The sequence below is a fragment of the Nothobranchius furzeri genome, chromosome 17 (genome assembly GCF_043380555.1).
Source record: "Nothobranchius furzeri strain GRZ-AD chromosome 17, NfurGRZ-RIMD1, whole genome shotgun sequence".
In the NCBI taxonomy this organism is placed as follows: domain Eukaryota; kingdom Metazoa; phylum Chordata; class Actinopteri; order Cyprinodontiformes; family Nothobranchiidae; genus Nothobranchius; species Nothobranchius furzeri.
The window spans coordinates 51,805,983-51,829,942 of NC_091757.1; the positions used below are offsets into that span (position 1 = coordinate 51,805,983).

Below are 23,960 nucleotides of genomic sequence, written 5' to 3' on the forward strand. Positions count from 1 at the left end.
GCTACATTTTGTTTGCTACTTTTTTGTTTACCCGTTGGTCGGTGTTGTGCTTATTTCTATCCTAAACAGAAGATTCAGTCAATGCAGAGCCTGACTCTGGCACCGTGTGAGGGTCAATCACCACTTTGTGAGGGCCCTGCTTGCACTGAGGATGCACAAGCTGCACATAGTCGTGTCTCCGTACAATTATCGCTATAACCAGTCAAATGTTAGTTATATAACACTTTTTCAAACAACTTGGTTTAAAGCAAAGTGCTGCAAATAAAATATATAAAACATCATCAGCAGAAAGAGCGTGCTGGCGATGTGAGCCAAGTTACTGAAGAAATGTTTAGTAAAACATTAAACGGGATGTTTCTTCAAGCAGATTTAGCTTTGTAAGTTGTCAAAATGTCTGAAAGTCAGTTGAGGAACCAGAGGGAAAAAAAACGTTCGTTCTAAAGTAACGCCCAAAAGAACCTAAAACCACAGCAGAACAGGAAGAACTAAAAACCTTTGTTTTCTAGGGCACTGCGTGGTTTTGAAACTGAAACCTGGCTAGACCTTCCATTAACGGACTTGTTTTTCTAAATTATGGGAAACACTTTACAATAAGGTATGCAAAATTGTGCTTCGTTACTAGGGAACGACTTAGGGGGTAATAAGTAATGAAGCAGGAAAGAATAGGTAGTTAACCAGTTGTTTCTGGTGAAAACGCTCATCGGTCTTGTTTCATTGTCTAATATGTAGTTAGCCAATACTTACTGGTAAACACCCAGCAGTCTTATTCAGAGACTAATAGGTAGTTATCTATTTGTGCTTTGCTACTAGGGAACGACTTAAAGGGTACTGAGTAATGAAGCAGGGAAGAATAGGTAGTTTTAGAGTGTTTGTAAAAGTTAATTTTTGTGTACTTTTATGATTATTTAAAAAAGTACCCTAAACATAGAACATTTTGTTACTGACTGATTTGAGTCAGGTAACACTGTAACCTGCAGGATTTTGGTCACCCATCTCTGGAATATTACCGCACACAAGATGAAAGAAAATGATGTGTGAATAAGCTCAATGTATTTATGGTAAATGGCCATGTAACAACATATAAGTAATGTTGAAGTATTGAGTAAGTACAGATTCGTTCCCCAGTAGGTACTTTGGAGGAGGCTTCACTTTAAGGTAGGCAAACGCAGCAGGTAATGGTTAAGTACCTAATAGGTACAGATTAGTTCCTGGGTAGGTACTTGGGAGGAGGCTTCACTTTCCATCATTTCGAGACGGATGGATGCTGACGATGGATGACGAAATGACAGATGAGTGAAATCAAGATGTAACAGTGATGTTAAATCACTGCGATGTTGTAAATCATCTGCATCCTTCCTGAAGTTTACAAAAGAGAGTCCACAGGCACTACATTCATTTGGGATTCGTTCCTTATTGCTTTCTGGGGCGACTGTGGCACAGGAGTTAAGTGGGTGACCCGTAATCGGAAGGTTGCAGGTTCGAGCCCCACTCAGTCTGTCGCTGTCGTTGTGTCCTTGGGCAAGACACTTAACCCACGTTTCCTGCTGGTGGTGGTCGGAGGGACCGGTGGCGCCAGTGCTCTGCAGCCTCGCCTCTGTCAGTGCGCCCCAGGGCAGCTGTGGCTACATCGTAGCTCATCCCCACCAGTGTGTGAATGTGTGTGTGAATGGGTGAATGACTGATTGTGTTTTAAAGCGCCTTGGGGGGTTCCAGGACTCTAGAAGGCGCTATGTCAAATACAGGCCATTTACCATTCATAGAAAACTGCCTATTAGTCCCTGAAAAACACTGCTGGGTGTTTACCAGTGTAGGGGAGTAACAAACGTATGTATTTGGGTGCTTTATAGCTTGATATACTACCCTACACTTTGACCAATAAGATATGAATATCTATGTGAATATGGAAATATCAACCTGATTGGTCTTTGAATGTTTAACCAGAAGATTTAGAATTCTTTGTATATTCACTCGTGAACAAGTCTTTTGTAAAAATGAATCCAATCAAACGTGTTTATTTTCCATAGATTAAACTGATTTTCAATGGGAATTGTATTCGTCATACGTCACTTACTGGATTTCTCTGCCTCTAAAGCAATCACAGAGTAGTTCTAAACAACTGGTTTCACTGAAAGAGCAACAAAAACTTTCTTATGTCAAAAAGTCAAACTGCACACTGAACATTTGGCTTCATTTTCAGAAGAATCCTCTGAGGAAAACATTTTGGCCGGAGCCATTAAAATATTTAGCATTCTTGGAAACACACACACACACACACACACACACACACACACACACACACACGTGTTACATGAATCCCTTTTAAAATGTTTCTCAAGAAATCTGATGAATCCCACCGGGTGTATTTCCAGCAGTGACACACCCCCTTAAGATACTTACAGAGTGTGAAAGCCTGAACATTTCTGCGTTGGTCTGGCTTCAGTCATCATGCAGGCAAGTACATTTTGTTCTTTCAAAGAGACAAACAGCAAACATAAATTTCAGATTCAAACAAGGTACATTTTAGCATCGTATCATTTCTACCTTGCACGTTTGTGATGTCAGATTGTTTTGTTTTTTCAGAAAATCGCTGAACTCATTTCTACTGCTCTGCTGTGGATCCTCATCTCATTCCCTCCCAGAGTGTAACTTCCTTCATTATTTTTGCAGTGCACAAAATGTGATGAGACAAAGACTAGCGTTTATGTAGTACACACACTGATGGAACCACTTTCCTTTTGAAGGTTCTGCATGCAGCCAGTTGCCTGCCGGTGGGGCTCTTTTGGCACTTGGTCAGAATGTGACCCCTGCACCAAGCTGCAGGTTATACGACACTGAAAAGATTTATTTACTCATTTTCTCATTCGTCACTCCTAGAATATCCTTTTGACTAACTGTGCTATGTTGCAGACAAGAAGTCGACCCATGGTTGTCTATGCTCAGTTTGGCGGTGGCCCCTGCAGTGGCCCCCGGTCTGAGACCAGTTCCTGTGAAACCACTCAAGGCTGCCCTTTAGAGGATGGATGCGGAGACAGGTTTCGTTGTCAGTCAGGTTACAAGTCAAACTTTATACACTTAAAAAGTCAAGCAGAGTTAAGAAATTCAGCCCCTTTGGTAATAGTTTCTCTTTTGTGACCTTCAGGAAGATGCATTAGCAAGTCTCTGCTGTGTAATGGAGATCAGGACTGTGAAGGAGACGGACTGGATGAGCGTGTCTGTGATGCTAAAACGTTTGTCGCGTGTCCAGGCCAAGCTCCGCCCCCACCGGACATTGAGAAATTGGGACTTGGGTAAATAACAAATCTCACTTTAATAAATGTGACCAGACAGCGACGATGGTTTCTGTAAAGCTCTTTTCTACAATTCTGTAGGTTTGATGTGGTGACTGAAAAGACAAGAGGCAGTGTCATCAACACAAACAGCTTTGGGGGCCAGTGTCGAACAGTTTACAGCGGTAACCACAACAATGTGTATCGGCTGCCCCTCAGTGTACTCCAGTACAACTTTTTGGTATGTACACCAACAGCACAGTTTATGTTTGGGGTTTTTCAAACATAGAGATCTGAAATGTGTTTCAGTCAATACAGCAGATGCATACGTTTCAGTTGTTCAATTTGTGGTCTTGTAAATCCATTTGCAAGATTTTTTTGCAGTGCTGTCACATGTCACTGCATAGGTCAAAGGATGTCAATTACAAAATGAGTCATATATCACGTCGTGTTTTATTCAATGCATTAAAATGTGAACTTTTTCACATGCATGCAGGACATGAAAACAGTCTTATAGCCCTAATCCCTGCATTAGCCACCACCACCACGGGGAAAACTTGGGTCAGAAAAGACCACGCTGATCCACGTCACACTTTAAATTAACATTCATAGATTCACGCATGGGGGGGCTTTTGCCCATCGAATGTGAGAGCGTCTTAAGCCGGGCGTACACTGTGCGACTTTTTCACTTTTTTTAGCCGATTTTCCACTCGTGCGAGAATCCACGAGATCGGGGCGAGTTTTGCGCCGAGCGTCGTGTAGCGTACAGGGGGTTACGAGAGGCGATTAACACCACGTGACCAGCTACCGATCAGCAATCATAAGCTCGCACAAAGTTCTGGCGTGTAAAAAGTACCAGAACCGCTCACGGCGCATGTGCAATCATGCATCAACACCGCTCACCCGCTATTTCCCTAATAACACACGGTGTTCGTTTTTATTTCTACACGTTTTTAACTCACAAATATTGTCAAGAAAGCGTGTTTGTCGTGTTCATGTCAAATTAAACTGATCACAAAACACAGATTTACTTTCTTTATTTCGTTTTCCTCATCCAACCCCCATAAATCCCTGTGTGTCCTCCTGCAGCACTCCCGAAGGACAACAGGCAAAACAAGACAAAAAAGTCTGACGTGTTGAGTAAGAACTGCTATTTTTAGCATATTTTTAGGTCTGACGTCTTGCTACCAGACGTACAGTGTGAGCGCTTGACTCGTGAGATGTGCCCTGCGATGAAGTTGTACGGTTTGAGCTGAAGCTGAGTGCTATGAGTGAAAAAGTCGCACAGTGTCCGCCCGGCTTTAAGAGGGTCAAATGTGTGTGTCTATCATCTCCACCACACACCAGAACCCCTTCAGGCTTGTGTTATCTGTGGAGATAAAAATCAACGTTGGCTGTTAGCTAAGAAAGAAAACTCTAAATCATGCCTTTTTCTTTAAACATCTTTGGTACGTTCTTGCAGTTTTTGTCTTTAAATTACATTTTTGGTTCTTTTTTAAACAAAGATAAGATTTTTTTCTTTACCTTGCTGACGTTTTGTTTGCGGCTGCAAACGTCCTCAGAGCTGACGCTCAGCTCTGAGGAATGCCTTTTTCTCCCCCCTCTCCACTCTACTTCCTGAAACAGGAGCATGAGTGTTTTTTCTCTAGAGAGAACGACTCACAAGACACTCATTTATACAAAGGACCACAGCAGATGCATTGAAACGAGTACTTTGAATATGTTTTGGGTTGTTGTTGTTGTTGTTGATTATCATGAAACACAAGCCATGTTCACTCTGTTGTGTTCTCAGGTTACAGTTAAAAATGACTTCAGTGGTGAGATGTTCAGCAGTAAGTGGCACTATGCAAAGGATAAAGTGGAAAGGGAGAAAGTTACAGGGACCACATCGGGATTTCGCAACTACGACTTTCACGAGACACGTGACATCACTCAGGTATGTTGAAGTTCTCCTTTCCCTGGTTGCATCTTTTATATCGTCAAACGGTAAAATCACATCAAGTGTAAAAAATGTTTCATGTGACAAGCAAATGTTTTCCCCTCTCCCTTTACAGACCCAAAAGCTTACAGTGTTGAAGAATGACATAGAGTTGGCTCAGTTTCAGAGTACTTCTCCAAAGTACCTCCCGATAGCTGAGGAGTTTTGGAAAGCACTGGCAAAACTCCCATTAGTCTATGACTACTCAGCCTACAGGAAGATTCTGGAGAGATTTGGGACCCACTACATATCTGAGGGAAGCTTAGGAGGATCCTTCAAAGCCGTCATCTCAATTAATGAAGCAACTGACAAGTACTTGGGTGAGGATATATCTGTTCTTTTCATATACAACTACAGTCTGGCAAATGAGATTCATTGTGCTCGCTTCACCACCAAACTGCTATCAGCTGTTTCATTGTTAATTGACCTAAAATCAAAATAAATGTTAACAAAGCTAATGATGCTCCTTTTAGCAGTGTTTAAATGTCACCTTGCGGTGTGGGTGGCGGCGGACCATGTGTGGTGGAGCTGACCAGGAGGCAGAAATGCAGGCTCAGATAAAGTAAAATGGATTTAATAGCAGATGATACAGCGGGAACGTCAACATACGACAATGATCCAACAACTGACATACAAGACGGGAGGTATAAATACACAGGGAACAATCAGGAACACATGGGCAGGTTAACAAGGGGCAGGTGAGACCAATAAAAACTAAAACTAATCAGGGGCAGGAGAGAGTAGGATTCAGAGGGGGGTAGGAGCAGATCGTGACAGTAACCCCCCTCAAGGGGCGGATACCAGACGCCCACAAGAAGCACATAACTCGGAAGACACAGGGACTCAGGAGACTCGGGACCTAGGGGGCACTCTGGAGACTCGGGACCTAGGGGGCACTCTGGAGACTCGGGACCTAGGGGGCACTCTGGAGACTCGGGGAAACTTGCACTCTGGAGACTCGGGACCTAGGGGGCACTCTGGAGACTCGGGGAAACTTGCACTCTGGAGACTCGGGGAAACTTGCACTCTGGAGACTCGGGGAAACTTGCACTCTGGAGACTCGGGGAAACTTGCACTCTGGAGACTCGGGGAAACTTGCACTCTGGAGACTCGGGGAAACTTGCACTCTGGAGACTCGGGGAAACTTGCACTCTGGAGACTCGGGGAAACTTGCACTCTGGAGACTCGGGGGAACTTGCACTCTGGAGACTCGGGGGAACTTGCACTCTGGAGACTCGGGGGAACTTGGACTCTGGAGACTCGGGGGAACTTGGACTCTGGAACTCGGGGAACTTGGACTCTGGAACACTGAAGAGGCTGCTGCAGCGGCGAGACTCTGTAGAGGCTGCTGCAGCGGCGTGACTCTGTAGAGGCCGCTGCAGCGGCGTGACTCTGTAGAGGCCGCTGCAGCGGCGTGACTCTGTAGAGGCCGCTGCAGCGGCGTGACTCTGTAGAGGCCGCTGCAGCGGCGTGACTCTGTAGAGGCCGCTGCAGCGGCGTGACTCTGTGGAGGCTGCTGCAATGGTGTGACTCTGAAGAGGCTGCTGCAGCGGCGGGACTCTGTAGAGGCTGCTGCAGCGGCGGGACTCTGTAGAGGCTGCTGCAGCGGCGGGACTCTGTAGAGGCTGCTGCAGAGGCGGGATTCTGTAGAGGCTGCTGCAACAGCGTGACTCTGAAGAGGCTGCTGCAACAGCGTGACTCTGAAGAGGCTGCTGCAACAGCGTGACTCTGAAGAGGCTGCTGCAACAGCGTGACTCTGAAGAGGCTGCTGCAACAGCGTGACTCTGAAGAGGCTGCTGAATCAGCGTGACTCTGTAGAGGTTGCGACAGCGTGGAGGACCTGCAGGGGCAGATCCTGCAGATGAAGACCCTGCAGCCGTAGGCCCCGCAGGCGTGGACCAGGAAGTAGATGTACTGAAGGCAGCAACGCGAGGAAACCAGCAACGGCAGCAGGTACTCGACAACAGTCAGAGCAGGTGCACATCACGATCAGCTGGGTCACAGGCAGAGGCTTGGGTGAAGGGAAGCAGAAAAAGAGCGGGGAGACCGGCCCTACCACTCCGGAGAATGTTGGCGTGCGTAGGGGGTGTCACTCCACCAAAACTCCCGGATCTGTAGCTTCCGTGGACAAACAGGACGGGGCAAAAGGCAGGAGAGGAGAATGGGTTCGACCACCCCGGGAACAAGTAGGATGTGCCGAAACCCTTGAGTCAGAATCTCCCTCCTCCGGACGGAGACAAAGCAAAAAAAAAAAAAAATCCTCCAAGCAGATGTTTAGAGCTCACCACAGGTCCAGGTTGGTCGGATCATTCTGTCACATTGCGGTGTGGGTGGCGGCGGACCGTGTGTGGTGGAGCTGACCAGGAGGCAGAAATGCAGGCTAAGATAAAGTAAAATGGATTTAATAGCAGATGATACAGCGGGAACGACAACATACGACAATGATCCGACAACTGACATACAAGACGGGAGGTATAAATACACAGGGAACAATCAGGAACACATGGGCAGGTCAACAAGGGGCAGGTGAGACCAATAAAAACTAATCGGGGCAGGAGAGAGTAGGAGTCAGAGGGAGGTAGGAGCAGATCGTGACATTAAATCTTTTAAGACAGCAAATGAAAATGTTTATTTAATTTTTTTAATTGGAACTTCTTGCAGCTTAAACCCAGATTTGAATGTTTAAAGATGCAGTTTAATGGAAGTGTGTTTTGTCTTGAAGATAAAGTTCAAACAGTTTTTTACTTGTTTACACCTTCAGTCACTCTGTGTTTAGCATGCAGGCTGAAAATGAAAATGGTCTTCTACCCCTCTTTCCTGCATTAGCCGCTGATCGAAAACAGACGAGGAAGCACGGAGCTACGTCACACCTAAGTTATCAATCGTGGACTCGCCCATTTTGGTTTAGCGTCCAAAAAACACCAGCGAACGTCTCGGCTAGTAGAAGTTAACCGCTAGCATTAGCAACTCTACAACGAGGTGGAACTTCTTCAGGCTTGTGTTATTTGGGGAGATAAAACATCAACGTTGCAAAGAAAAAGATGTCAGTGGTAGAGTCGAGTTTCTGTTAGCCAATCAGAAGCCAGATGACAGAATATCAGGAAGTAATCATGATTAAGTTTATTGCTCTTCTCTAGCTTACTTCCAGTTCCTGAAACAGGAGCACCAGATCTTTTTTACCCCAAAGATTACCTCATAAGTCATTCATTTATACTAGAGACCACTGCAAATGTGTTTGGTTTTTAAGATCTTAACATTTTGTTAAGGGAATCCAGTAAAATATTTGCATTTCCTCATTTTTGCCAGTAATCACCCTTTCCTTTTCACTTTCCTTTAAAGCCAGAGAAACCCAGGTTCATCATGAATGTTCAAGGACTAAACACTGGGTCCTCTTTTTCCCCATTACCCGTGAGGATTGCATAGATGATAACTTTGACAGACCAAAGAAAAGCGGTAAAAGTCTACGTTTAAAATTACATTACTGGAAACAAACAGAAATGCTTAAATAACTTTCTGGTTTATTGTCTTTTGAAGATGCTGCAAGCCAAAATCACATTGAAAAAGTGCATGTAGAGGGAGGAGGTGTCTCACATATTGCAGCACTTCAAAGAGTAAATCTTGACGATCCAAATGCAAACTGGGAAATTTACTCAAACTGGGCTGAATCGGTGCGCTCATTTCCAGGCGTCATTAAACAAAAGGTGAGAAAACTCGAGCTGTTTGGGTTTCAAGTGTGTTTACTTCACAGCAAATCCAAGGTCTTTTTTCTCCCTCTAGAAATTAACTGTCTTGTTTCACTTTAGCTGCAGCCAATTTCAGAGCTGGTGAAGGAGGTTCAGTGCAGCGGGGTGAAGAGACTCTACCTCCGCAGGGCAATAGACCAGTACCTGGAAGAGAATGATGCTTGCCACTGCCAACCCTGCAGAAACAATGGCATGGTCATGAGGGACGGAGATGTGTGCAAATGCATCTGCAAGGCTGGCACAACAGGCCCGGCCTGTGAAAATGGAGCTGAAGTGGAGGGCCAACAGGGTGGGATTTTCCTCTAGTATGGCTTCGTTTTTATCTTTTACATCTTATTTTCTCTCATTCATATCATCTTTTTAATCAAGGTGTGATCAGTGGCGGTTGGTCCTGTTGGTCTGCCTGGTCAGCATGCTCTGGTGGTCGAAGATCACGAAGTCGCTCCTGCTCTAATCCCTACCCGCAGAATGGCGGACAGCACTGCATTGGCGACCAGACCCAGACATCTGGCTGTGACGATGAAGAGGAGCTGCAGTACCTAAAGTTAGACCAAGCTCTGTTATGTAGACCTGATTTAGTTTCATCATCTCCATCTTTTCCACAATTATTCTTATGATTTGTTCAATTCTTCAGTTGTCTTTGGCTGACTATCGGCTCACCAGCTTACACTGCTGAACTGTACTGTACCCCGCTTCTCCTCCAGCTTCACTGGCTGCCAGTCAGCTTCAGGGTTCATTTCAAGATCCTGGTTCTGGTCTATAGGGCCTTACATGGACAAGCACCATCTTACATGGGTGATCTTCTTAGTCCCTATATGCTGTCCTCACTAAAGTTTGTTGCAGGCAACGCAATTTCAGTTATACAGCTAGCTTAACATCCCTTTATTCCCAGCACTTCCTCCTCCGAGAAACAGGCCGCTTGTTGTGTTTGGCAGGATTTAATGATGAAAATAAATTCTCTCTCTGTCTTTTTCTGTAAAACTGTACAAAGAAAAGAATACAAAATACACAATGAAGACATGTTCCATTACACTTGAAGAACAACATTTCTCTAGTAAAAAACACACGACCACAGATGAGGCATCTGCTAAAAAAATATAAGCGTCTACCTGCCTCCATATGATTTAACTCAAACAGTGTCAAAACTTACTAATACATATTAAATGTATAGGAACTTACGGATGAAGCTGATATTGTGAACTTTAACACCAGGATTGCAAAGATCGCCATCAGATTATAAATGCTGTCACTTCAGCAGCTAAAGAACACACTACTTCCTATAGACCACTTCCTCTACAAGAAAAAAAGGAACATTCTGCTTAGTTACCACTAGGTGGCAGTAGCACTTCTTAAACAACAACAATATGTCCGTTCCATAACACCCTACACCCCCAGCAGGTCCCTGAGGTCCAGTGACCAAAGCCTACTGGTTGTGCAGCACCAGGCTAAAGGTCAAAGGTGACAGATCATCTGCTGCTGTGGCCCCCAGACTCTGGAACTCTCTCCCCCTGAGCCTGAGATCAGTGGACTCAGTGGTCTCCTTTAAAAAGCAGCTGAAGACTCACTTGTTCAAGCTGGTTTTTGTATGACCTTCTTCACCACTCTCTCTTTATCCTGCTCTCCCCACCTATCCCACCTTCCTCAGGATCCACTGATTTCCCTCTTTGCTGTTCACTCTCTCTCTTTCTTAACACTTTTGTAATCACAATTGCCTATTTTTGCTCATTTTAGCATATTTTTATATATTTTCTAAATGCTTTTTGATATTTTTACAATCTTTGTTTTGTGAAGCGCCTCGTGATTTTTATCTTGAGAGGCGCTATAGAAATGATCATTTCTTCTTCTTCTTCTGTTCTGTGGTTCTACAGAACCATGGAACCCCAGTGCTTTGACATCTCCCTCCCTGCACGCCAGAAGTGTGACACTCCACCCAGTCTAGTCAACGGCTACATCCTGGTAAAGCCAAATTAAGACTTAAGTGTACACACAGCAATGCACATTTACTAACCGCATACTTCAGCTTAATTCAGTTTTAACATGAAGAAGTTAGCCAATATTGTAGCAGCTAAAGCACCTCTTAAGCTTGAGGGGTGTTTTTGGGGAGTAGAAGACGTTATTCAACAACTGTGCAATTTCTAAAACAAGCTGACCTCAGGCCAGATGACAGCATTTGAGTTTAAAAGAGAAAATAGAAAGAGGGAGAGAAAGTCAGAGCAGGATAAATAAGAGCAAAGAACAGCAGTAAATCTGTAATCTGGATATTAAAATAAAGAATTGGTTTGTTTATTTTGGTTAAAATGTCCTTAAAGCTGTTTTGGCAAATCTGCAAACACTAACACCTCCCCTTGGGTATCTTCACTGGTTCTGCGTCCACCGGAACCAGAAACCCACATTGCCAAAGTACATGAGAGAGCTAAACACCAGTCGCCATTTTCTACATCCAAACTTATTTTGTTGTTCGTGACTTCAAATGGTGTTTTTCTTTTTGGGACTCTGGTTGTCAAGTCCTGCACTGTTTTGTGCTTCCCCACTTGAGAGGGATAAACATCCACCACAGAGTTTAGAAACTGGATTTCACTCAGAGACCGAAACAATGCTTCACTTTTTGCTTTTATGTTTATTTCAGCATGTCAGCTCAGGTCAGCTCAGGTGAAAAACCTTCAATCAAGCAGACTTATAACCTTAAATTAGATTTACAGGGTTTACATAATTACCTTTAGCATTACTTTTTAAACTGTAGTTTTAAACATCAAATAGTTCCCTTAGAAAAATATAAGCTATTTATCATTATCTTTTATAATTCATCTTCCATTGAAACTAATCACAGAGCCCAAAAATGAACAAACAACTGCAACAAACAACTTGCTGAAACATTTTCAGATAAGAAATTCATTTACTAACTGGCAAATAACCACAAACAAAGATTATACCAGCCAAATCAACAGAGACTCAATTGTTTGGGCCACGCCTAGGTAATCAAACAAACAAACAATCAGGTCAGGTTTCCCGCCCAACCGCCTAACCAGCAGCAAAGTCCGTACACAACCAGAAATATATCATATATTTATCTTACCGGCTGCCTCTCTGATTTTGGTGGATGTATTTAGTTCTGAAGTCACTGAACGGCTGACTCGGAACACCATGCTCTCTGGTGAAATTACAGCTCAGAGGTGTACCACCTTTATTGTCCCCGTGGAACCCCTTCTGCTGAACATGGTTCCTAGTCCGAAAAAGTCCAAGCCTGACTTGACACTGGTAGTTTGTCCTAAAGTCGGAGTGGCAGCAGCTGTTTCTTGTTCTCTGGTGTTCTTGAGAGGAGAAACTTTCACACTAGTGTTGAAAGCTTCTTCTTGCTTTGGTTACGTGCTATAATCTCAGTTAATCTAGCCACACTTCAATGTTTTACTCACATTTTCTGCATATTTTAAACAAAAATTATATTTTTTCCATGCATCTTCCACAGAACCCCAAGGATAGTTATTTTGTGGGTGATAAAGTTGAGTACACCTGCACACCAGGGTTCTATCTCCTTCCACACGGCATCATAGAATGCACTGCTAGCCAAACCTGGTCTGCAAGTCCTGGTTTGTGTGCAGGTGTGTGGGATGAACATTTTTTTTTATTTATCTTTTTTAAATTCATTTCATTTCATTTCTTTGTTTTCTCCACAGTTTCAGTGTGCAGGCTTCCTTCACTGGTCAAAGATGTGATAGTGACTCCTCTGCAGGAGTCCTATCACCTCGGTGAGGTGATCACCTTGTCGTGTCCAGAGGGTAAAGAGCTAGAGGGTGAACAAACAAGTAGATGTGATTCCAGTCTGCACTTTTCTCCAGACCCGGCACAGATCAGATGTACCCAAGGTGCTTCTTTAATTTTTTGGTTTTCACAAATATTCAAATAGATGGTAGTTGAGGTGGAAAGAGTACTAAAATTTCCTACTTAAGTACGAGTACCAATACTTTGATCATTTTTTTTACTCAAGTACAAGTAAAAGTACTTACCTAAATTTTTACTCAAGTAAGTATCATAAATAAAATGTACTCAAAGTAAAAGTTACTTAGTTACATTTTTCTCAGCGTAAGGATGGCTACATCTAAGTAGTGCAAAATCACAACGCCAGATCACAATTCACTCGTGTACACACACACACACACACACACACACACACACACACACACAGACACACACACACACACACACACACACACAGCAGCAGCAGCATGTTAGAATCATTTGAATGACTAATTTAACTACACTGAACTACTTTTGTAATAATTGAATCTCTTATTCTGGACAAAAATAAAGAAACAAGCTAAATCATCACATATCTGTGGTATCAAGAAGCTTCTGAGTTCAGACACAGGGTTTGAGCACAATGTTTACACCTGAACAGTATCAGGATGTTTTAACACACAGAGGCCTGCAGGTCTTCTGTTTTATGAGCAAAGCGTTGAGAATCTGCTTGTTATGAGCGCTTCCATTTCAAACACGGAACCGAGTCCGGCTACTGAACCGAGCAGAATTCTGATGACGTCACACCGGTGCGCGAAGGTGCGGGTTCCAACCCACAGGAGAGGAGATAATCACCAAGTGGATCACAGGGACTGAACTGATGTTTTTGAGCAAAACTGCGATAAAATGGCTGTTTGTCCTCATTATCAAAAGTGGACACCCATCCCTCCCACGGTTTAGACGCGGCGCTCATGCAAGTGTGTCTTTCTGTTCCGACGCTGCTAGACATAATAATTTTAATTTATTAAGCCTACAATTTATTTTTTACTCAGTAACGGATATGATTTAAAATGTAGCAAATTACAATTCTTTTTTAAAAACGTACTCAAGTAAAAGTAAAAGTACAGATTTTAAAAACGACTTAAAAAGTATAATAACACAAAAAAAGCTACTCAACTACAGTAATGTGAGTAAATGTAATTCATTACTTTCTACCTCTGGTTGATTGTTGTAGCGTTATGAATATTATAATTGTCTGCCTTAACAGCTGCCCCTTCACACAGTAACATCCCCAAGGTCGGACGCTTGTTTCAGTATGCTTACATTCCAGGAGAAGAGACAGAAGAAGAGAAGAAGAATGCTTTCCATTAATTAATCTAAGTACTTTATTTGTGATAAAGCTAATCAGAGCATATGTTGATCATTAATAATCAGGTGAATGATCTGTGAAATAAAGATGTCATGAGTTATGTGTTTAATGAATAAACAGGACTGCACCAAACAGACTGATCTACATTACCATGGAAACGCATGACACATTGTTTTCAACCAATCAGAAGTTTCATCTGTCGTAGAGAGAATCTGGGTTGTTTACTTAATTTGTCCAATCCAGTTTACTAAGATTTGTAAACAATTAGGGGGTATAAAACAAGGCAACGCCATTTTAAACTCAGTTCCATTTTTGACCTCAGCTCTGTTCGATCCGAGCTCCAAAGGAGTTTAAACACATTGTCATAAAAGAAGGCTTTGCTGCGGAGTCATGTGACATCCAAAGAAAACGTTTCCTTGTTCACTACTGTGTGATTTGTTTTGTTCTAACTTGCAGTTCAAACAGCAAAGAAACCGGTTACTCCTGCACTGCAATGCCAAACATGGGAGAAGCCCTCCAGAGGAAGATGTGTTTGCAAAATGCCAAATGACTGCAGGTATTTCCATTGTTTTGGGAATCAAAGATTTTAACAAATAGTTGTGATCGTTTCAAACACTTTATTATTGTTGGTCATTGATTTTCTTTTTTCCTTTTAATTCAGTCCCTCACTGGAGTTGTGTGCCACAGCTCCAAATGGAAAATTTGTTCCCATGACTGTGTGCAAAATGCATGCTATCAAGTGTATTGGGGGTCAGTTGCAGATATCAGAGTACAACAACTGCATGTGGCCCCAACGCAACACAACAGGCTGCCACAACTGCCTTATGTGGGAAGACTGTGATGGTAAGAACGGGCGAGGTCACAAACGGCCACAAATAACATACAGTTACATCGTTTTCTGTATTTTTTAATGATTTTGTTTATTTTCATGTTGACAGTTGAAAGAAATCAGTGTAGCTGTAAGGACTCTGCAAACTGCTCAACCCCTGGATCAAATGTGTGTGTTCGTGTTGGCGAGGACGTGACAGCGCTCCCACAATCCATGAGCGAGTGTGAAGCTGGACTTCGACGATGCAAAGGGGAGAAGGTGTCAGTAATCAACATCCTGCCATGTGACTCCTGAGGGAATCTGGAAAAATGCTGATTCTATTTTGCATCATTTTAATCTTTTGTTTACAAAAATAAAACATCTAAGCTAATGTTGATTAAAGTCTTACCAGTCACTGAACTATGGCAACTTTTAATGAATTAGTCAAGACAACACCAAACTGTACAACACTCAGAAATAAAAAGAAGTACTTCCACCTGAGTCTTTGTTTTATTTTTCTTTCAGCATTTTTAGCCAGAATGGAGAATTTGTTCTAGATAGATATTTTTATTCGGTCAACAACAACAATTTGTCAGACTGGTCGGCTGGATTCGGGAGTTGAGCTTGTAGGGAGCGTGGTTTCACAGACGCGGAAGTGATAGCGTCGGTGAAACGCCAGCTCACGATTTAATCTAGGAATCCCGAGCGTTCGAGCGTCAATGAAGTGACACGGAAATGCTGGGTTTTCCAGAAGTAAGTAAGAACACTTACTGTGAGCGGATAGTTTGTAAAATGGATCGGTTGAATGGAAACTCTGATCAAGGATCTGAAGAAACGATGACTGAGTGGTGAGCTCGGTCATCCAGGAGGGGCTCGGAGTAGACCCGCTGCTCCTCCACATCGAGAGGAGCCAGTTGAGGTGGCTCAGGCATCTGGTCAGGATGCCTCCTAAACGCCTCCCTGGTGACGTTTTCCGGGCACGTCCAACCGGGAGGAGACCTAAAGGTAGACCCAGGACATGTTGGAGGGACTATGTCTCTCACCTGGCTAGGGAACGCCTTGGGATTTCCCCGGAGGAGCTGGCCCAAGTTGCTGGGGAGAGGGAAGTCTGGGCCTCTCGCCTTAGATTACTGCCCCCTGCAACCTGACTCCGGATAAGCGGATGAAAATGGATGGATGGATGGAGGTTTGTCTACTCAATCTAATATTTCTTCATTTAAATGAATTTGATTAACCTAAGTTTTTAAGGATTCTGTTTTCTGCAGCAAAACTACTGCCCAATTTTTAACCAGCCCCTTTCACTTTAGCTTAGCATAAAACACAGTAAGTGAATGGATCCATATCAATGTGAGTAAAAACGTCCTCAAAATCATTCAGTAGTGATCCTAATTCTGCTTGGTGACCTAAACAATCAAACTGACTGCAAGTGAAAAATATTATTTATGACAAAGCACAGCTGTAAGCCTCTGCTGAAAGTTGCAAGCCAGCCTTGAAGACACCTGCTTCTGGGACTTTTATTTTTTTATATGTGGATTTAGTTTTGCCTGTTTGTTTTTGAGTACGAGAGGAGTTTGGTAAGCCCATGGAGGAAGATCTTCATACAGCTTTGAGAAGATTCTAGTCCACCATCCGGCATTTCAGGTGAAAGCCCTGTAGCAAAGACGCTGTGCTGCTGACCTCGACTTGGTATTTTATGAATCGATCAGTGGAGTACTTCGATGATTTATGTAATCCAACCGACACAAAAAAAAGGTTTTAAACTAATTTGTTTTCCAAATTTGCCATTTCAGCTTTAAAGCCCCACTGTGTGAAAATATTAAATTCCTTAGCGCCAGGCTGTTCAGAGTAGGTATCGCATCTCTAGTAGCCTACATGCATCAAAAAGGCAATGTGAAAACACCACACACCAGCTTTCAAACTTCTACAAGTTTTATTTACACTTTCTGCTGATTCCTGCAGTCAGCGTCTCAGGCATTAGGGATTAGAAAAGTTCTCTCTCCGTGTCCTGTGAATATACGTAGAACGGATCTGATCAGTCATTTGCAACTGCTGCCGTCTTGCTCCAGTGCTGCCGCTTCTGCCGTGTCTGTCGTGTTTGCCACGTCACTCGTTCCTGTCCCCCGCGGCTGTGCACGCACCACCTCAGTTATAAACTACTTTCAGGTTTTAATCCAGCGATCTCATGTGGTTAGAGCAGGGCAAGCAACGCAACGGTGAGCAGCAAAATGTCCCTAAGCCTGTGAGGCTGGAGAAAATCGGCACCATTCTTAAAATGTTTAGAGGGAGAGGGTCCTCTGGGACCACCGCCGGGACGGGATGTGTAGCGTCCTCAGGGACCACCACCGGTACTGGATGCGGAGTGTCCTCTGGAACCACCACCAGAACGGGATGCGGAGCGTCCTCTGGGACCACCACCAGAACGGGATGCGGACCGTCCTCTGGGACCACCACCGGACGTGGATGTGTGCTGCTGAAGGGTTCTGGGGAAGGCGTCCATCCCTCACAGCAGGTCAGACCGTCTGCGGTGACATCCTTAAGTGCGGACCCATAAACACTCCGGACATAAAGGTAATAATTACCAAGGGCTGGAACCGTTATCAATTCCAGATGGGTGGAAAAGAGGGTATTTAACTTTTCAGCCGTCCGCAGTCGAAAGTGGGGGCAGGATGGTATGGTAAAGATTTCCCATATAGCGTCCTCGATCGTCTGAACAGCCTCCTCATTTGGGGCCGGCCTAGAAGCAAAACATGAGGTGTCGTCTGGGGCACCCGCCGACACCAGCACGGGAGAAGGATCAACCTTTTTAGCAGCTCCAGAGGACCTCCGGGACCACTGCCGACATGACCTGACAGGAGGCGCTTGAGGCTGGAGCGGCGTAGCTGCTAAACCTTGGATCTGGGAAGGCAGTGAATTCGCAGAGGGTTTCCGGGGCTGCCACCGTCGCGTTGTCAGGGACCCGCTGCGCAAGACGGTCGCTGCAGGCGTGGACGGAGGGGTGGAACCTCTGCGCGGCTGTGGTCTGATTGCCAGACGTGTTCCCCAGAACGGTGACTCCTGTTCCTTTTCTAGTCCCATAAACTCAAGGAGCGTGAGATACTCCATGACAGGTCAGAATGAATGTTAGCTGAACTCCTAAGCAAGTACTGTGTCTGCGTCGGGTCTATGTTGTGGCCAGATTATTCTGTCACGACCAGAACTTGGAAGACCCGTGACGACACCAAACACAGTAAAAAGTTCAATAAAAAGTCTTTATCAGATGTGACGTCACCGAAGAGGGCGAGGCAGGAGACAGAGTCGGAGAGGAGGCGAGGGTCAAAACCAGATGGGGACGAGCAGGTACAGGGAACAGGCTGGAGACGTAGAAGACAGGTGAGGGTCGTGGTGGCGGGCAGAGTTCAAGGCAGGGGTCAGGCGTGAAAACGAGATCCGGAGGCTGTGATCAGGCAAGGTGAAAGGCTGGAAGATTTACTGGCAAAGAGCGTTCAATAATCTGGCACTGGCTGGAGAGCAGGCTGGGAGTTAAATAGCAGAGGGAGCAGGTGTGTGGGATGAGCTGATGACAGGGACAGGTGAGATGAATGAAGTGGCTGAAGGCTTGATGAGGTGGCGCAGAGGCAGAGGAGGGTGAAAGACTGGGAGTCATGACAGGATTGGAGTTTTACTCTCCCTGGCACAAGTGGCTGGAGAGAATGAAGTCAGGCCCTCTCTGCTTAGGCTGCTGTCTCAGCGCCGCAACACCGGATGAGTGAAGCAAAAATGACAGTTTTTTGTTTCTATTTGTGAATTTTTTTAAGGGTTTTTATACATTTTTTAACCCTTTAAGTGTTTTTTTCTGTTTAATTTTTGTTTTCTATGTAAAGAAACTCAGCCGACTGTGGAGTCACTGACTTGTCACAGAGACTTTACAGCGATCTTCATACTAAGCAAGCATAGGGTAGCCTGGCCTGCCAGACTCCTCCTCTGTTTAATTCTGCACAGAGAAAGGGTCTGGAAACTCTCCGATTCAAATAACCCCACCCCGTGAGAATTCTAACCGAGCCAATCAGCGCCGAGCAGCGTGCGTCACACACCACAACGCTGAGTTTGTCTTAAACATGGCGACTGAAGCGGAGTTCGCTGCAGCTCTTTGCTCTGTTTTAAATGACTTGAACATGTCGTTAAAACCACAACAAGTAGAAGCGCTAAAAGCCTTTCTTCTAAAGAAGATGTTACTGCTGTCGCCAGAAGCATTTTGGACTACAGCTAAAAAACTAACATCGCGGACGTCACACACGGCGACGCTCAGTTTCTCACAAGCAACGAAGAAAGCGGCGGAGTTCGCTGTGGCTGTTTTCTCTGTTCTAAATGACTTGAATGTCTTTAAAACCACAACAAGCAGAAGCGCTAAAAGCCTTCCTTCTAAAAATACAACACATTCTCACACCCTAAGCGTCGAAAATTGATGCGTTGTGACCAAGCGTTTCTGGCGCGTTGGCAGCCCCTGCCCCTATCACACCTTAACCCAGTATGTCAGTGTAAAATTTCTGTTAAGCGTCTTTGAGAGGAATGATGAAACGCAAAACTAAGCTTTGCATGTGCAAGCTGGTTAAGGTTAGGATGGGGGTGAGGGGAAGGTTAAAACGGTAGAGGTTGGAGGTGAAATGTCGGTGAAATCTACGTTTTACAGCGGCCGTCAGACACCGACGGTCTGGCACAGCGCATCGCCTCCCGACGCGCAGGGGCTCCCAACATGTCGGAAGCAAACGCTTGGTCACACCGCGTCATTTTTCGATGCCTAGGGTGTGAGAATGTGTTGAAAACTACGATGTTTGCGCCGCTGCCAGATGCCTTTTTTTTTTACTACAGCTGATAAACTACAGCGTTGCGCGGTTCAGTCAGCATTTCTGTCCTTTTTCTGATTGGTTATTTTTGAGCAGGCTAGTCCCGCCTCTCGTGTGCCTCTCTGCCTTTGATTAACCAAACAGACGATGCTCAGCCCTGATTGGCTCAGTAAAAACTCTCACGGGGTGGGGTTGTTAGAATAGGAGAGTTACCAGACCCTTTCTCTGTGCAGAATTAAACAGAGGAGGAGTCTGGCAGACCTGGCTAAGCATCGAGACAGCGAAGAGGAAAACTCCCCTTTAACCTGGCTCAGAACGAGCAGCCGTCTGCCACAGAAGACAGATCAGACATACAAAAAATAAACTAACGAACTACTAGAAGTCATTTCTAAATCAAAAAACTAAAAACATTGCTAGCACACACCCAGAGACATCACTAATTGACCTAACGTGTGTGTGGGGGGAACCGGAGCGCCCGGAGTAAACCCACGCATACATGAAGGAGAGCAAGCTAGCTTCACGCAGAAAGGTTGCTGCTGGACTTGAACCAGAAACCTTGCTGCGAGACTAAAGTGCCAACAATTAGCCGTCATGTAGCCCCGTTTTTTGTCTATTTAATTTTTGTCTGGGTGTGTGTGTGTTTGACCTAAACATGTGGGGGAACCTGAGCACCAGGAGTGAACTAACCCATACATAAAGGAGATTTCTAATTTAAGACTAGAAGGGACCTGCTACCTGGCACAATACTTTTTTTTTTTGTACGTTTTGAGTAACATTTGTGGGGGTGTACGCTGCCGATCGAGCCGCATTAATAACTCAGTATTTAATTAAATTAATAAATCATGAAATTGACTGAGCCGGTCGTTTTGATGTAACGTTTGTGCCTGTAGTCAGGTCCCTTAAACATGCTAAAGCTAATATGTCCCACGTCTTATTTATGACTTGTTTTTGTGTTTTCGTAAACACGCTGGAGTCATAAACTTCTTAAAACGCCTCCACATAGAAATTTTCTCCAGGCGTGTGACAGTTTGTGGAGCGTCTTCTAGGTAGCTGAGGTCGTCATCGAGTGAAGTGTCATCTGTGTGGAGACACCTGATGGCTTCTGGCGTTTCTGCGCAGATTTCAGTAGGAGAACAAACTTCTGTTTCCGTCTGACAGCTGTAGTCGGGATTTTCTGAATCTTGTTCCAGTCCCAACATCAGATCGGTCCCCACAGACGTCTCAGGACAGGGTTGAAACTCACAGCTTAGATGATGAAGTTGCTGGTTGAGGATTTCTAAATCTGTTTCATGTTTCTCCTTAGCCTGTATCTGATCCAGCTGAAGGTTAGCAATTATGGATTGGAGGTTTGTCTCGGCTTCCTGCATTGTTCTCAGCTTGGAGACGAGTTCTTCGTTTAGTCTGGCTGCCTCCTTACTTTGGACCAGCTCGGACTCTAAACTCTGTCTAATCTCCGTCTCTTTGCCAAGCTGCTCTTCTAGTTTTTGCAGATCTCGAATAAAAGTCATTTCTGAACTGACTTTCTCAGAGTTGCTTTTTTCCATCAAATCTCTGAGTTCAGAGTTCCTGTCTGTCAAATCCTGGATCTCCTGCTTCAGATCTGAATTCTCGGTGATCAGAACTCTGGTTTTGTCTAGTTCTGCTTCACAGTCATGTCTCAGCTGCTGTTCCTTGTCAAATTTAGATGTTAGTTCCTCACAGAGAAGGGATTTTCTCTCCAGCTGATGTGTGACACCTGCCAACTTCTCTTTGTGGACGGTGGCTTGGTTCTGCTGCTCTTGTAATTGGTTTAGCAGAGTTTCACACAAAGCGTCCTTCTCTTGAAGCTGGATTTGTAAATCCTTGATAGCTTTTTGACAGGTTTCAGTTGTAAGCTGGTAATGATCCCGTCCTTGTTTCAGCTGATCAATTTCCGTCTTTAATTTGTTGGCCGACTCTTCGTTCTGCCTTCTCTCCTGTTCTAACAGGAGTCTGTTCTCTGATTCCTGGCTAAAACGTTTTTGCAGATCTGCAAACAAAACGTCTTTTTCTTCAAGCTGTTCCTTCAACGTCTGGATAGATTTTTCCTGGGTTTCTGTTGTACTTTGGTAGAAATCCAGATCTTGTTCTAGGCGATTAATTTCAGTTTTGAAGGACTTGCTTTCTTTTTCCGCTGCTTTTCTTCTTTCCTTCTCAGCGCTGAACAATTCATCCATGATTGACAACTGAGATTCCAAATCTTTTATCTTCATCTTGAGAAAAGATATGTTTTTTTGTTGATTACAGCCAGAATTTTTCTGCTGGACTGTCCCAGATGGAGTCATTCGCTGTTGATGAAGCATTATTTCAGACTTTTGTTGAATGTCTCAGTCTCAGAATAAATTCTTGCGTTGCACAAAGAGATTCTTGCGTGTCGGAGAGAAGATCGAGAATGATGCGTGTCTCACCAGTGGCTGGTCACTAATGAGTTGAGCTGTGTCTGCGGAACCTAAGAGGATGTGATGATGCAGTGATGTCATAAAGTAGTCATGTGATCGGGTAGTAGTAGTTACTTCCCTTTCCTCCCCCTTTACCTTTTTTTCTCCTTTTTTCCCTTTTTTTTCTTTTATCTTTGTTCTTTTTGTGCAGTGAGCTGTTACTTCTCTAAGCATTTTGATTTACCATGGCAACATTATAAACAACAAACATCTAAAATGTTTTCATACTGATTGCATGAAAGTCTCAAATTGCATAATTAATAAATTAATTTGAATAAAAATAATTAATTTTTTAGGTTAGCTTTTATCTAAATATTTACTACAGTTTTATTCTTCGTTTTACATGATTATATTTTATTACTTGCTTTGCATGTTCTATATGATCATATTTTAGCATTGTTTCATTATTTAATATTATTATTTTACTGTGTATATAATTTTATTTATTACTTATTTTCTAACCTTTGTCATTTATATTAGGTCTTTTATTATATTTTTACTCATTTTAATCCAGTGTTTCCTCTGTAGGGGCCCTCTGCCCCGGGAGCGGTGGTCGACTGTAGCTTCCTGGGCGCTCTATAGGTGGGGGTCTATGCTCCGCCTCCACTGAGCGCCCTGACTTAGTGTGGAAGACCTGATGCTGCCGGGGCAGACGGCTCCTCTGATGGTGTTTCCTTGCCTTACCTTACTGGGCTCATCTGGACTCAGCCAAATATCATTTTTACTTGTGTGTGTGTGTGTTGTGTGTGTGTGTGTGTGTGTGTGTGTGTGTGTGTGTGTGTGTGTGTGTGTGTGTGTGTGCGTGTGTGTGCGTGTGCGTGTACTTGCATATGTCTGTTAATGTTTTTAACCTGTTATGGGAATCTGGGATCATTTTGTAAAGCACTTTGAGTAGCACTTTGTTTGAAAAGCGCTTTATAAATAAATCTGATTGATTGATTTACCATTTAAAAGCACGAAATGAGCCATAGTACAGAGTGCGGTACTGGAGTGCTGTTGTATGAGGTCATAATTGGATCTGGAAATATTCTGCCTAATGCTCACAATTTAAAGTAAGATGCAAATTCCTCACATTTTGCTAAAGATGACATCTCAGCATGAAGACCAGAAGGAGGATTAATAATCCTATTGACTGTAGTAAAAAGGACTTCACTATTGTTAATATTTTCATTTATAATTTTTAGAAAAGAAGTCAATTCTGCTTCTTTTCATTTCTTTGTTGTACTCATAGAGTTGGTCCCTGTAAATATCATAATGAATTTGAAGTTTAGATTTCCTCCGCCGTCGTTCAGCCTGCCGACATTTCCTCCTTAAGGCTCTGATTTCGAGCCCTTTCCTCCATGGGGGTTTGTGTTGTTTTATGCGTCTAGTTTAAAAGGGTGCAACTTGATCCATTACATTTTCCAATTTTAAGTTAAAAGTCATCACTAGATCATCTGTTTACGATCTTGTAGACGCAGGCAATTTATATATAACTTCCTTAAAGTTTTCAATTGTGCTATTGTCTATAAAACGTTTTTTGGCTTCCTGAGGGTTATGCAGCTTGTGAGGAACAGCTAAAACATTAAAAAATAAACAGTAATGGTCAGATATAGCCATATCTATAATTGCAGGAGCAGTAACATTAAGACAATTCGATATAACTAAATCTAAAGTGTGACCTTTGTTGTGAGTAGGCCCACATACATGCTGAGTTAAACTGAAGGCATCAAGGATGCTAAAAAGTTGTCTCACTTCTGGGGCCTCCTGTTTATCCACATGAATATTAAAATCACCTAAAATAAGTAA

The 23,960-nt window shown here is 43.7% G+C and overlaps 1 protein-coding gene across 1 annotated transcript; it reads left to right on the forward strand.

Moving 5' to 3' along the window:
• Positions 1-2,381: 2,381 nt before the first annotated feature.
• c7a (complement component 7a) lies at positions 2,382-15,397 on the forward strand. The gene is made up of 18 exons (XM_015972862.3): positions 2,382-2,451; positions 2,581-2,642; positions 2,742-2,820; positions 2,908-3,049; positions 3,140-3,287; positions 3,369-3,507; positions 5,059-5,202; positions 5,321-5,564; positions 8,584-8,697; positions 8,779-8,945; positions 9,048-9,276; positions 9,357-9,531; positions 10,856-10,943; positions 12,451-12,583; positions 12,659-12,847; positions 14,545-14,644; positions 14,750-14,931; positions 15,027-15,397. Exons 1-18 carry the CDS (start codon positions 2,446-2,448, stop codon positions 15,209-15,211), a joined length of 2,526 nt encoding a protein of 841 aa, XP_015828348.3. The 5' UTR covers positions 2,382-2,445; the 3' UTR covers positions 15,212-15,397.
• The last annotated feature ends 8,563 nt before the right edge of the window (positions 15,398-23,960 follow it).